Source organism: Nicotiana attenuata, unplaced genomic scaffold, assembly GCF_001879085.1.
Source record: "Nicotiana attenuata strain UT unplaced genomic scaffold, NIATTr2, whole genome shotgun sequence".
In the NCBI taxonomy this organism is placed as follows: domain Eukaryota; kingdom Viridiplantae; phylum Streptophyta; class Magnoliopsida; order Solanales; family Solanaceae; genus Nicotiana; species Nicotiana attenuata.
The window spans coordinates 68,951-82,344 of NW_017672275.1; the positions used below are offsets into that span (position 1 = coordinate 68,951).

Genomic DNA, 13,394 nt, shown 5'->3' on the forward strand with positions numbered 1-13,394 from the left:
GATTGATCCTCCTCCACGACAAGTTGCATCCACTAAGGAAATTCCAGTCTCTTCGGAAGGGATAATTCCAATCAATCAACTAAAGGAGTTCATTGAAGGGACTACAAAAACAAATATGAAGTCGCTTCCAAGTCCTCCTTTACCTACTCAAAGCCGTACACTTCAAGGATCGATATGTTGAAGATGTCTGCTGGCTATCAACCTCCAAAATTTCAACAGTTTGATGGCAAAGGCAATCCAAAGCAACATGTGGCGCACTTCGTTGAGACATGCAACAATGTTGGGACTTATAGAGATTACCTCGTCAAGCAGTTTGTGCGCTCATTAAAAGGAAATGCTTTTGATTGGTACACGGACCTCGAGGCTGGATCTGTTGATAGCTGGGGTCAACTAGAGCAAGAATTCCTCAATCGCTTTTATAGCAAGAGACGTACTATGAGTATGATAGAACTTACAAATACTCGTCAACTAAAGGGTAAACCAGTTATCGACTTTATCAATCATTGGAGGAATGCAAGCCTTAACTGCAAAGACAGGCTTAGTGAAGCTTCGGGCATAGAGATTTGCATCCAAGGCATGCATTGGGGACTACGCTACATCTTGCAGGGTATCAAGCCTGGCACATTTGAAGAACTTGCGACTCATTCCCATGACATGGAGTTGATCATGGCCTCCGTTGGAAATGAAAGGTTGCCTATCTATGAGCCTCACAAAGGGAACGACAAGCAAGAAGTTAGGAAATGGAGCAAGTTTGTACCCAAATCTGAAAACAAAGAAGCTATAAATATGTGACGACCCGACCCGTCGTCCCGTGAGAACCGCTCCGTTTCCCCCATTTCCTGCTTTGTTATGCTTCATTATCAGTGTCTTGTGTGAACGAGTTGAATTGGGTTGATTTTTGGAAGGAAATGAGACACTTAGTCTCTTTAAGGAGGGCTTGTTTTGGAAAAGTCAACCGGATGTTGACCTATGAGTTAGAGGGCTCGGATGTGGATTCCGACGATTCGGTTAGCTTCGGGGGATGATTTGTGACTTAGGAGTGTGATCGTAAGTGATTTTGGAGGTCCGGTGTAGAATTAGGCTTGAATTGGCGAAGTTAGTATTTTGGCGAATTCCGGTTGATAGGTGAGATTTTGATCCGAGGGTCGGAATGGAATTCCGAGAGTTGCTGTAGCTTCGTTAGGTGATTTGGGATGTGTGTGCAAAATTTCAGGTTATTCGGAGGTGATTTGGTTGGGTTTTTGATCAAATGCGTGTTTCGGAAGTTTTAGAAGAGCTTAGGCTTGAATCCGATGTAAATTTGGTGTTTTGATGTTAGTTTTGGTGTTTTGAGAGTGCAACTAAGTTTGAATGATCATATGTGACGTGTTAGTATGTTCGTATGCGGTCCTAAGGAGCTTGAGTGAGTTTCGGATAGGTTTGGGCTGCGTTGTGCTCGTTTTTCTTATGCTTCGACGTCGTTTCTTCAAGCATAAATGATATCATATTGAACAAATGAGCTCCGACTATTGTTTTGAATGAATCATTAGATCCGTATCGTAATTACGGACCCGTAGCAAAAAGAATCGTCGAATTCGGACATCGTATGAGGATTTTATGGTCATTTTACCAAGGTTGCCCAGATTTTCAGGTTAATGACGAAATTGCCCCTGATGGCGTATTAAAAACCTGCACTATTTGCAAATCTTAAAACCTACATATCTCCTTTATTATAAGGTCAAATTGAGTGATTCAAAAGCCTAAATTTATTAGAATTTCACAAGGAATCCATTGGGAGCAGTAAAACGCGTGAACAGTATACCTATAATGAGCAGGTCGAGTTTTCTTCCAATTTTTGAACGGGAAGAAGCTTCTGAGGCGATTTTTAAGAGAGAAAATCAGTGGGTATCACAGAGGTAAGTGATTTGATTATTAAAACTCATTTATGGGTGATTATAGACCATAATCCCAGCCTTTAATTCATGAAAAACAGTAGAAAAATAGGATTTTGGGGCCTGAGATTATGAGACCTTTAGGGGTCGATTTGAGGGGTCAAACGGACTCCGATTTTGGTGTTCTTTATATGTACGGAATCGGGAGAAGATGAAGAACACTTTTCTGTAAAAATTTCTGAGTTTCGAGAAGTGGGCCTGGGGCTCGGGTTTTGTCAATTTCGGGATTATTGATGTTTTTCGATTATTTTCGATTGGGTATTGATGCTATAGCATAATGTGACGTATTCGTTGTGGTTTTGGTCAGATTCGACGCGCGAGGAGGTCAATTTGAGAGGCAAGGGCATAGCGAGCTAGGATTTTGGCCGGCTTGAGGTTAGTAATAGATGTAAATGCTGTGTTGAGGGTTTGAAACCCCGAATTTGCACATTGTAGTGCTATGTGAGGTGACTTGCACACCGAATAACGGGCGTGGGGTAGAGCACCGTTGGGGATTTTCCTGCTTAATAAAAAAAAATACTACCTAATTGATTGTAGTTTCGTGATATCCTTATAAAAATGGATTAATTGTCATAATTAGGTTTCGTGCCAACTACTTGAATCCTTCAGGGATTATTTTACTGGTTTCTTACCATATTTCTAGATATTGAACTCAGTCCTGGTATTTAACACTGTTTTGTAAACTCAGCCATTTTCTAAAAGTAGAAACTGAAGTAATATTTTTAAATGAAGTTTGGGCTGAATATTTTTATATTATTGTGCCAGAAGGCTTATGTGATTTTGGACTGAGTATGGGATCGGACTGCACGCCGCAGTGGTATAATGATGATATTGATATGAGGCCAAGGGCCTGTTTGATGCCACGAGATGGCTTATTATTGCGCTTGGGCCGTAAGGGGCCCCTCCCGGAGTCTGCAAACCCCCAGTGAGCGCCATCGACGTTAAATAAATGGAGCGGGATGCACGCCGCAGCGGGGTACTGGAGAGTACCGGTTTATGTGTTGCATTGCATATTTTAATTGTCATTGCAGCATCATTGTTTTCATTGGTTTATTGAGTTGACATTATCTGGATTAAACTGCTGTAATTATAGCTTACATTGTGCCTATCCAGGATTTCTTACTCTCAATATATTTATTACTTTCTGGGTTGGAAGTACTCACAATACTCCCTGCACCTTGTGTGCAGATCCAGGTACACCACAGGGTGAGTGAGGATTTGTTTAGCTGAGCAGCAGTATCCGGGAGTATCGAGGTAGCCGCAGGGCGTTCGCAGCCTTGATCTCTCCCATCTATCTTTATCCTTTTATTCGTATTTTTCCTAGACAGACTTGTGATAGGTGAATATTCTGTATTAGAGGCTCATGTTCGTGACACCAGATTCTGTGGGCTGATTAGTATTTTTATTTTGGGGTTTCGAATGTTAGAAATTATTTTAGGATTTTCGCATTTAAATTGGTATTTTAGTTGTAAAAGTTTACTTATCTACTGTGATTAATCGGTTGAGTTTGTTTAAATGGTCGGGCTTGCCTAGCAGTGTGTTGGGCGCCATCACGATCGGGGTTGGGTCGTGACAGAATATCAACACATCACCTGTGAAGTTCACAACGAATGTGAGCAAGAAGCAGAGTACGAAATCCACTTCTTTTCAAGATAAGTCAAGTGGAAAGTTGACTCTAAAAGAAATGCAAGAGAAGGAGTACCCATTTCTGGATTCTGATGTGCTAGCCATTATTTAAGAACTCCTCGAGTTAAATCTTATTGAGCTTCCGGAGATGAAGCGACCAAATGAAGCTGGGAAAACAAATGACCTAAATTGCTGCAAATATCACCGACTTGTAAGCCACCCTCTGGAGAAGTGCTTTGTCGGACAAAGTTATGGACTTGGCCCTTGAAAAGAAGATCGTGCTTGAAGAAGAGAAGGCAAGTGTGAACCAAGTCTCTATCACCTTTGGCTCATCAGTCTAGATGAGCTATGCAGTTCAAAAGAAATCCATGATGAAGAATTACTGGAGAATAACAAAGTCAAAGTAGACCACCATGATGATGATGAAGGTTGGACATTGGTGACTCGCCGTAGGCACCACAAAAGGAGCCCACGAAAAGAATCAATAGAACAACCAACAAGGAAAATGATGGTGAAAAGACTAAAGAGATGGAATCCAGTTAAGCATTTGAAGAAAGCAAAAGTGGAGGTGCACCATCCGCAAAAGCCACGACATCCAGTGACCTTGGATGAGTTCTTACCAAGTTGGTTCCACACAAAGATTTCCCAGGAGGGCATTGATGCCTCTTGTTGCCATGCTGACGAAGAGGAAGAAAAGAGTGATGACCTACCATTGACACCATCTTCAGAAAAGCTCGTCGAGTCCATTCCTCAAGAAGTTAATGCTTGTGAGGAAAAAGTTACGTTCACGAATGACGATCTTCTACGTAGTGACACTCCTCATAACCGCCCATTATACCTGGTTGGCTATATGTGCGACGAAAGGGTAAATTGAATTTTGGTTGATGGAGGATCCTCAGTAAACATCTTGCCAATTCGCACTGTGAAAGAACTTGGTATTCCCATGAACGAACTCTCAGAAAGTCGTGTGATGATTCAAGGATTCAACCAAGGGGGACAAAGAGCCGTAGGTGCGATCAGGTTGGGAATCGCCATTGAAGATATACAACCAAGTGCATGACTGCATGTGATCGATGCAAAGACTTCATACAACGTCTTGCTCTGGAGGCCTTGGATACATGAGAATAAAGTAGGTCCATCTACCTACCATCAATGTCTAAAACACTTCGAGGGTGATGTCGAGAAGAAGATAGTTGCTGATGAAGAGCCATTCACCGAGGCTGAGTCACACTTCACCGATGCAAAGTTCTACTTGAAGAACCGCATTGTGAAGGAGCTGAAAGCTGCTAATGTTATGAAAAGCAAGAATGACGAGCCCACAACTAAAAGAGCTGAGGTAACTGCTGGTAGAGCCAAAGCTGTTACTGAGGAGGTACAACCCAACATGAATAAATCTTGTTGAGGGAATATTGCGTCTTATGACAATAAAGTAAGTCATACGCTCCAATATGTCCCTAAATGGAAGAAAGATGAAGGTGAATCATCTAACCTCCAAACTAACATGCTAAAGGAGTTAACGCTTCCGATAAAATGAATTGAGGCAATAAAGTTGTCCTCAAAGCCACTTGCAGGGTTTGTGGCCCAAAATCGTTTGCAGAATGTGGTACTCCCTACAAAGCGAACAGATGAAGGTTTTGATCCTAACGCTTACAGGCTATTTGCAAAAGCTGGATACAATCCCGATGAGCCATCAAAGTTAGGAAAGCTCCCATCAGAAGCTGCAACGAGGCAACCACATAAAGGTTTGGAATACACGCAACCATCACCAGTGCGCATCTCCATAAGAAGAGAGAGAAGCAATCATATCACTGTAGAAGATGAATCTGCGGCTTCTAACAAGCCTTCTGTCTTTGATCGATTTGGAGAATCAACTACGAGGAGTTCCGTGTTTGAGAGATTGGGTCCGTTAAAGAAAGGGGATAAGTTCCAGAGAAATTATCGAAATACAAGGACACCTGCTTCGCCTAAAATTCGGAAGATCTCTAAGGATTTCCAAAGTCTAGTTCCTTCTAGAATGAGGCGACAAACAAAAGTCATGGTTTCGTGTGATGAGGTTCTAAAGGTAAAGCCATACACTGTGGTCTACACTAAAGAACGTGATGAAGACGAAGAAAGTGTGGGTTTTTCATATCATGTTACTGCACAAGGCGAGCACGATGTTTCATCTCTAATAGAGGATGACGAGAAATCGGACGATATTTCACCATGTTATCACATATCCTTCAACGACGGGAACCGTCAAGAAGATGAATATGTGAAAGATGCTCCGCCGGAACTTGAAGAAGGGGTGAAGGCAACGATTGATGCCTTAAAAGAAGTTAACCTTGGCACTGATGAAGAACTGAGACACACCTACCTAAGTGCTTTACTAGAAGTTGATGAAGAAAGCACTTATATTGAGTTACTCAAGGAGTTTAGGGATGTCTTTTCTTGGAGTTACAAAGAAATTCCTGGCTTGGACCCTAAAGTAGCAGTCCGTCACCTTGCAGTCAAGAATGGCGCTCGTCCTGTTAAGCAAGCTCAAAGGCATTTTAGGCCGGACTTGGTTCCCCTGATTGAAACCAAAGTTAACAAACTCATTAAAGCTGGGTTTATTCGGGAAGTTAAACACCCAACATGGGTTTCAAGTATTGTCCCTGTAAGGAAGAAGAATGGCCAGATTCGAGTATGCGTTGACTTCATGGATCTCAACAATGCGTGTCCCAAAGATGATGTCCCGCTTCCTACTCCAGAGCTGATGATCGATGCTACTACTGGTTAAGAGGTAATGTCTTTCATGGACGGTTCGTCGGGCTATAACAAAATTTGCATGGCACCAAAAGATGAAGACTAACTGCATTCCGCACCCTCAAGGGTTTTTATTGCTACAAGGTAATGCCTTTTGGCTTGAAGAATGTTGGTGCTACTTACCAAAGGGCTATGTAGAATATTTTTGACGATCTTCTCCACAAGAATGTCGAATGTTATATTGACGACTTGGTGGTAAAATCAAGAGAGAAAGGCGACCACTTGAAAGACTTGAGAATGGTATTTCAGTTGCTCTGGAGGTACCAACTTAGGATGAATCTATTGAAATGTGCATTTGGAGTTACTTCTGGAAAGTTCCTTGGTTTCATTGTCCAACATCGAGGGATCGAAATTGATCAAGCCAAAGTGGATGCCATTTTGAAAATGCCTGAGCCTCGGAACATTCATGAATTGAAAAGTCTTCAAGGAAAGCTAGAATACCGTAGAAGATTCATCTCGAATCTAGCTGGGAGGTGCCAACCATTTAGTCGCCTTATGTAGAAAGGCATTCCTTTCAAGTGGGGCGAAGCTTGTAGCAATGCCTTTGAAAGTATCAAAACCTACTTGATAAAGCCTTCAGTTTTAGCAGCTCCTATACCTGGAAAGCCATTGATACTATACATTGCGGCACAAGAAAGGTCTGTTGGAGCACTGATGGCCCAAGAAAATAGTGAGGGGAAAGAAAACTCTCTTTACTACTTGAGCAGGATGATGGCACCAAATGAGCTGAATTATTCGTCAATTGAAAAGTTGTGTTTGGCGTTAGTCTTCTCAATTCAAAAGTTGAAGCACTACTTTCAAGCTCATGTTGTCCATCTTGTTTCTAAAGCAAATCCCATCAAGTTCGTGATGTCAAAACTTGTTCTTAGTGATCGACTAGCGAGATGGTACCTCCAATTTCAACAATTCGAGATTTTGTACATCCTTCAAAAGGTTGTAAAAGGAAAAGCATTGGTAGACTTCTTGGCAGATCATCCGATACCTGATGACTGGGAGCTAACTGACGAACTACCTGATGAGAACGCAATGGTCGTTGAAGTTCAAACTCCAACCTATCTGCATCAGCTATAACTATAATGTTTTTGAAGGCACCATATTGTCCTTCCCAGTGATTGCTTAAATATAATAGTACGTTGTAAGCAGAAGCAAAGACACATGTTCTCAAGGGGTATCAATTCACATATCTTTACGTGTAGCTAGGTAAAAGATTTTTTTTTTACGTATATATACTATATATTAATCTCCCTTGACTTCTTCCTGAGTTTACTTCTTTATATTTTGATCCCTTTATTATAAATTTTGGTCACTAATATAAGAGATACTACAATGTCATGAGTCCAGATTTGCTTAAATGATTTCATAGCCCTCGAACACTATCTTAATAATATCTACGTTTAACTCAATTAGTTTAATCAAGCAAGAAAAAGTTACATGTAAATGAACTTGATTAGCGTAGTTTCTCTAATTGCTTAAGCTTATCGATGAGACGATCATAGTTCAACATGATATTAGAGCAGATAAAAGTATTCTTGGTTTAAGGTGTCACCATTCCACATTATTTTCACGTGAAGGGATCACCATTCACCCATTATTTTTTTTAATGTAAAGGATCATGTTAAAAACATAATAAAGTAAACTAAAGTATATTTTTTCTATAACACACAGTACCAAAAAATAGAATTAGCTGCTAATTTCATCGCTAATCTGTTGCTAAATAGTTTGTCGCTAACCGAATTTCTTGATAATTTATCACTAATCCGCCGCTATACAGGATAAGCGACAAATTTTTCTATTTAACTACAAAATTTGTACGTTATTAATTCTTACTTTTTTTAGTAGTGACATCTTACATTTTAAGATATTTAAGTTTGTTACACACTTCAACATAATTTTGATGCATATATTTTATGCGGCGTTCTTAATAAACTGAACGTTTCTTTTGAATGTCATGTTATTATCGATCTTAGTTGTAGGAGTGGCAAACCGGCGGGTCGGGTCGGATATGGTTCGGGTTGAAAAAGGGTAATGAAAATACGGATCATTATCCGATCCGATCCATTAATACGGATAAAAAATGGGTTAACCGACGGCTAATATGGGTTACCCATATTATCCATGGCTTCTTGTATATGATCACTTTTGGGAGAATTCTTAGTCTCTCTAACTTGAGGAACCCCCAATCTGAGGCTTTACAAATGTAAAAGTTATACCCATTGGTTATCCATTTTCTAAATGAATAATATGGTTCTTATATATTTGACCCGTTTTTAAAAAGTTCATTATCCAACCCATTTTTAGTGGATAATATGGGTGGTTAACCGTTTTCTTTGAACCATTTTGCCACCCCTACTTAGTTGTAAAGAACACTTTTTTAGCAAAAATTCTATTCGAGTTTTGCTTGAGAATTCAACTCTAAAAAATTATAGAATTAAAGAAGCATAAAGATTATACAAGTAAGTCAACCAAAATGAGGTGCTTTATTTATTCATTTATTTTCTTTCTGAGAGAGCACATTACATACAAAAAAATTGCTCAGAAGCATATTTAAGAGCTTAATAAACCCTATCCCCAAAATAAGGGTCCATTTTATTTTAATTATTTTTTTCTTTTTAGGGCTTACATTGTATTCATTCAACAACTAGTCCAAAAATTAAAAGTCAAGCAAAGATAGACACTCAACATCTTGAACTTGTGGTATATGTTTCATATTCTTGAATTCTCGTATACACTCTTGAAGTGATGGTTTCTTGGGGTAGAAAAATAAATCATTGACTTTACGTACATTTCCATTTCCATTAGTATCATTATTATTGTGAGTGAGAGAAACTCCAGCTACAAAATACTCTTCACCACATGGATTCTCTTTACAATCTTCCCTATTACCCTCTGTCAATTCAACCCTGCAGTTTTCATTCTTGTAATCTCCTTCTACCGGCACGCGGTAAAATCCGGTGGCGTTCGTCGTACCGAGCTTCAGGAGTGTGATATTATTAGTTTTGGGGTTCTTACATTTAATAAATACAACGGCACCTGTAATTTTTTATAAGCGGTGTCAGCATAATTTAACAAAGTGAACCAAGTTAATTAAGTCATAGTGCATGGAGTTGTTATAATTCACCTCAACGAAAACTATCAACAATAGCCTCACTAAGTTATATTTAGCGGGCGTTTGAACATAAGAACTATAAAATTCCAGAAAAAGGTGAAATTTTTTTTCAAGTGAAAATGATATTTGAAAACTAGAGTTTGTGTTTGGATATGAATATAATTTTGGGTTGTTTTTGAAGTTTTGTAAGTGATCTGAGTGAAAATTTTGAAAAGCAGCTTTCTTGAGTTTTTTAAATTTTCGAAAAATTTCAAAATTCATTTTCAAATGAAAATTGAAAATCTTATGGTCAAACACTGATTTCGAAAAAAAAAAGAATTATGTCCAAACGGGCTCTTAGTGTTGTGTTGATGCATGAAGGACTAAAAGGTGTATAAGTTGAAACTGTCTAAGGAATAGACTAACTTTTGTAATTGGTTCTACAAAATAATATCCAATACATATCGACTAGTGGAACAAGTAAAAATAGTACGGACTAGCTAGTTTTCGAACTGTTCATTCAAAAATAGCTAGTGTTTGACAAGTCATTGAAAAATAGCCACTATTTTGCTGCAACAGATACCGGTCCATCATAATATACTGGAGTTCGGTGCACCTGTATATGAACTTCCAGCATATTATGCTGGACCGATATACTTTGCTGCCTCCAGTATAATATATTGGAGTTCCAGCAAAGTATACTGGAACTCCAGTATATTATACTGGAGTCCCAGTATATTATACTGGAACTTCCAGTATAATTATACTGGAATTCCAGTATATTATGCTAGAGTATTTTTCGGATTTTGAGTAGTGTTTTCGTTCAGATTTATCTTTACAGAAAAAGTGGCTAAATTTCGATGACTCTTGAAACTGTGGCTATTTTTGGAAACCACTTGTAAATCTGGCTATTTTTGAATTTCTCCCGTGGAACAATGAACACATATGGAAAATTACGCACCGAAGATAAACTATCAATTATGTCATCCCTAAGTAAATTAGTACAAAAATTAGTCAATTTATAAAATATTACCAATATTAGCCAAATGTTATCAATATTAGCCAATTAGCTGTTTGTAGCAAAAAAAAATCAAATTTTTGCTTTCTTTTTAGTGGGTGTTGTTGGAATAGATTGGGTATATCTTAAGGAGTTTGAATCTCAATTTTGGGATGATTTGGTGAAATTTTGAAGTTGTTTAAACTGAAAATTCGAAGCAGAAGATGTACATAAACAAATGATATGTGTATCACACTATGTATCATTTGTATATCACATATGTATCAAATATATATTATATGTATATTCATATATACTTGTGTGTGAGATGCATGCGTGATACATGTTTGATACATGTGTGGCAGAAGAATGTTTTAAGCTTGATTTTAACTATGAATTTTGATACCAAATCAGTCCAAACAATCTCCAATATTTCTCAAATCGTGCATATTGACTTATCTAGATATTTTCAATGAATTTCAACCTTACCCATTGAAAAAGATTATTTTTTATTTAGTTTTTTTGAATCTTGTATTTTTTTCTGTGTTTCATCACTTAAGTTATCCATGAAATTTTCTTTCCATCTTGCATCTAATGTTGCAGATCAAGCTTAAAAATATGGCAGAAGATTTTTGCGTGTTATTCTTGGAAAAAAAAAATCCTTATTTATTTAAGTTCTTAATTTTTATATGCGTTTTGCTAGTTTTGGTATGTATGTAATTAATGACTAGAGGTTAGTAAGCTTGAGCTTATTTTGGACATTTACATAAGATTCTCAAAAATATTTCGCTTGATCCATATAATTCGTCTTTTAAACTTCCCGTACATCTCATAACAAAGATATTTTAATAGCTTTAATAATTAGATTATTTGTCTAAACTTTTCTTTGTCTCTTATTATTTGTCTCATTTAATTTAATGAACACGCCACCAATTGAAACAATAAAAATACTGAAACATGACATAACTGAAATTTAGAAACTAATTCCACGATAAACAAACAATAGAACATACTTTTATTTATTTCTTTCTTTATAATGTATACATTTTTTCTTTTTTCTTTGTTGAATTTTGAATAATTGGAAAAAATATAAAATGCAAAAAATGGAGCAAAAGAAAAATTTAAATAATACCTTCTATGGGCTTCATAAGGTTGTTTTTGAAAAGTGAACGACAAGGATCACAATAAATCCTTCCTTCTACAAAGAAATCAGGTTTTTCATCAGAAGCTTGAGTAAGCCCTAGCAAGTAGAACAAGCAAATGAAAATAACAATTGATTTTCCCATTTTTTCTTTCTTTTTTTTAAAATTTCTTTTATCTCTTTTTTTTTGGACTTTCGTTATTTCTTTCTGTAGGTTACAATGTTAAAGGGATGCATTATATATACTTGTATTCTGATAGTTATTTTTGTTAGGTTTCCTCCTATTTTAAATCTTATTCTTCATATTTTCCCTTTTTCTCTCGCATACACAGACACATGTCGATAGCAGCAGAACCTTTGCTTTGTTCAACACCACGAAACAAGCAAAGATCTAAGGGGTCGGGAAACAAATTATTTCAAGATTAATTATCCCGAGATTAGTTATTTGGGGATCGTTATCCTATACTTTCATACAGATAAAAATAACATTATTATCCCGGGATAACTAGTCCCGAGATTAGTTATACCACGATTTTATCCGAGCCATACGTGAAATTAATTCATCTTAAATTTAGTTTCAGGATTAATTATCCCTTATCCCTCGTACCATACAAGCCCTAAGGCTTTCTTTACCCTGCGATAGAATATTGGTGGTAATATTTGTTAATCCTTTTTGTATTTAATTAGAGGTTTCGAGTTTGAGCTCAAGAAATAAAAAAAATTCCTAGCAGAAAATATGTCCTCTTTCTAAACTAGACGTTAAGCAAGTTACTGAATTTTTATAGCTCGATAAACAAGACATACTATGAACTCTTTTTTTTTTTTTTTCTTTTTTTTCTTTTTTGCTTCTGAAGTAACATTGCCCTTCCCAATGATTGCTAAAATATAATAATAATACGTTATAAGTAGCGACGGAGCCATATGTATTTAAGGGGTATCAATTGACACCTCTTTACCGAAAAATCACATTATGTAGCTAAGTAAAAGATTTTATCTTTACGTATATATACTATATATTGACTCATTTTGGCTTCTTCGTGAGTTTTCTTCTTTATATGATAACTCCCTTAGTGAAAATTTTGGCTCCGCCACTGGTAGGTGTAAGAGACACTAAAATGTCACGAGTTCAGTTTTGCTTAGTATCTACGTTCAACTCAATTATTTTAATTGAGCAAGAAACATGTAACCGTTCTAAGTAAATGAGCTCGATTAGCATTTTTTTTTAACTACTTAAGTTTGTCGATGAGATGATCACACTTCAATATGGTACAAGAGCAGATAAAAGTGATCATGGTTTAATGTCCTCACCATCCCACATTATTTTCACGTGAAGAAGGTACATGTTAAAAATATAATTAAGTAAATAAATGTGTATTTTCTCTATAACACATCTTACGCTTTTAAATAATTTAGGCTGTCACACATCTCAACAATTTTTTTTGATGCATATAGTTTATGCAGAGTTTAATAAAACTGAACGTTTTTGAATAACTAATTATGCAGACACACTGATCTGCGTTTTTGAATGTCATGTTATTATCCATCTTAGTAGTAAAACTAAAGAGCACTTTATTAAGCAAAAATTCTATTCGAGTTTTGCTTGAGAATTCAACTTTAGTTACTTTAGATTTCGAAGCAGGCATCTTAATTAATCGGTTCCAAACCGAAGTATTTTTCTGTTCTCCTTTTCTCATCAGCGTGTGAAATCCAATATTTTTTTTGGCTGAAATTCAATAAGACATTATCAAATGGTGAAATGCTACATAATTTTTTTTAAAAAAGCAAGAGTATGATATTAAAGAAATGATTTACCATTGGAAGTAGAAG

The 13,394-nt window shown here is 36.9% G+C and overlaps 1 protein-coding gene across 1 annotated transcript; it reads right to left on the minus strand.

Moving 5' to 3' along the window:
- Positions 1-8,802: 8,802 nt before the first annotated feature.
- Positions 8,803-11,789, minus strand: LOC109212569 (major pollen allergen Ole e 1-like). Its single transcript, XM_019376219.1, has 2 exons — positions 11,559-11,789; positions 8,803-9,374 (listed from the first exon to the last, which is right to left on the minus strand). Exons 1-2 carry the CDS (start codon positions 11,710-11,712, stop codon positions 8,995-8,997), a joined length of 534 nt encoding a protein of 177 aa, XP_019231764.1. The 5' UTR covers positions 11,713-11,789; the 3' UTR covers positions 8,803-8,994.
- Between the last annotated feature and the right edge of the window lie 1,605 nt (positions 11,790-13,394).

Bases quoted from the DNA above. Each gene is read 5' to 3' on its own strand.
- LOC109212569 (XM_019376219.1), bottom strand. From the start codon at position 11,712: ATGGGAAAATCAATTGTTATTTTCATTTGCTTGTTCTACTTGCTAGGG. The intron at 9,375-11,558 runs GTATTATTTAAA...AAAAAATTACAG, and splicing joins CCTTATGAAGCCCATAGAAG to GTGCCGTTGTATTTATTAAA.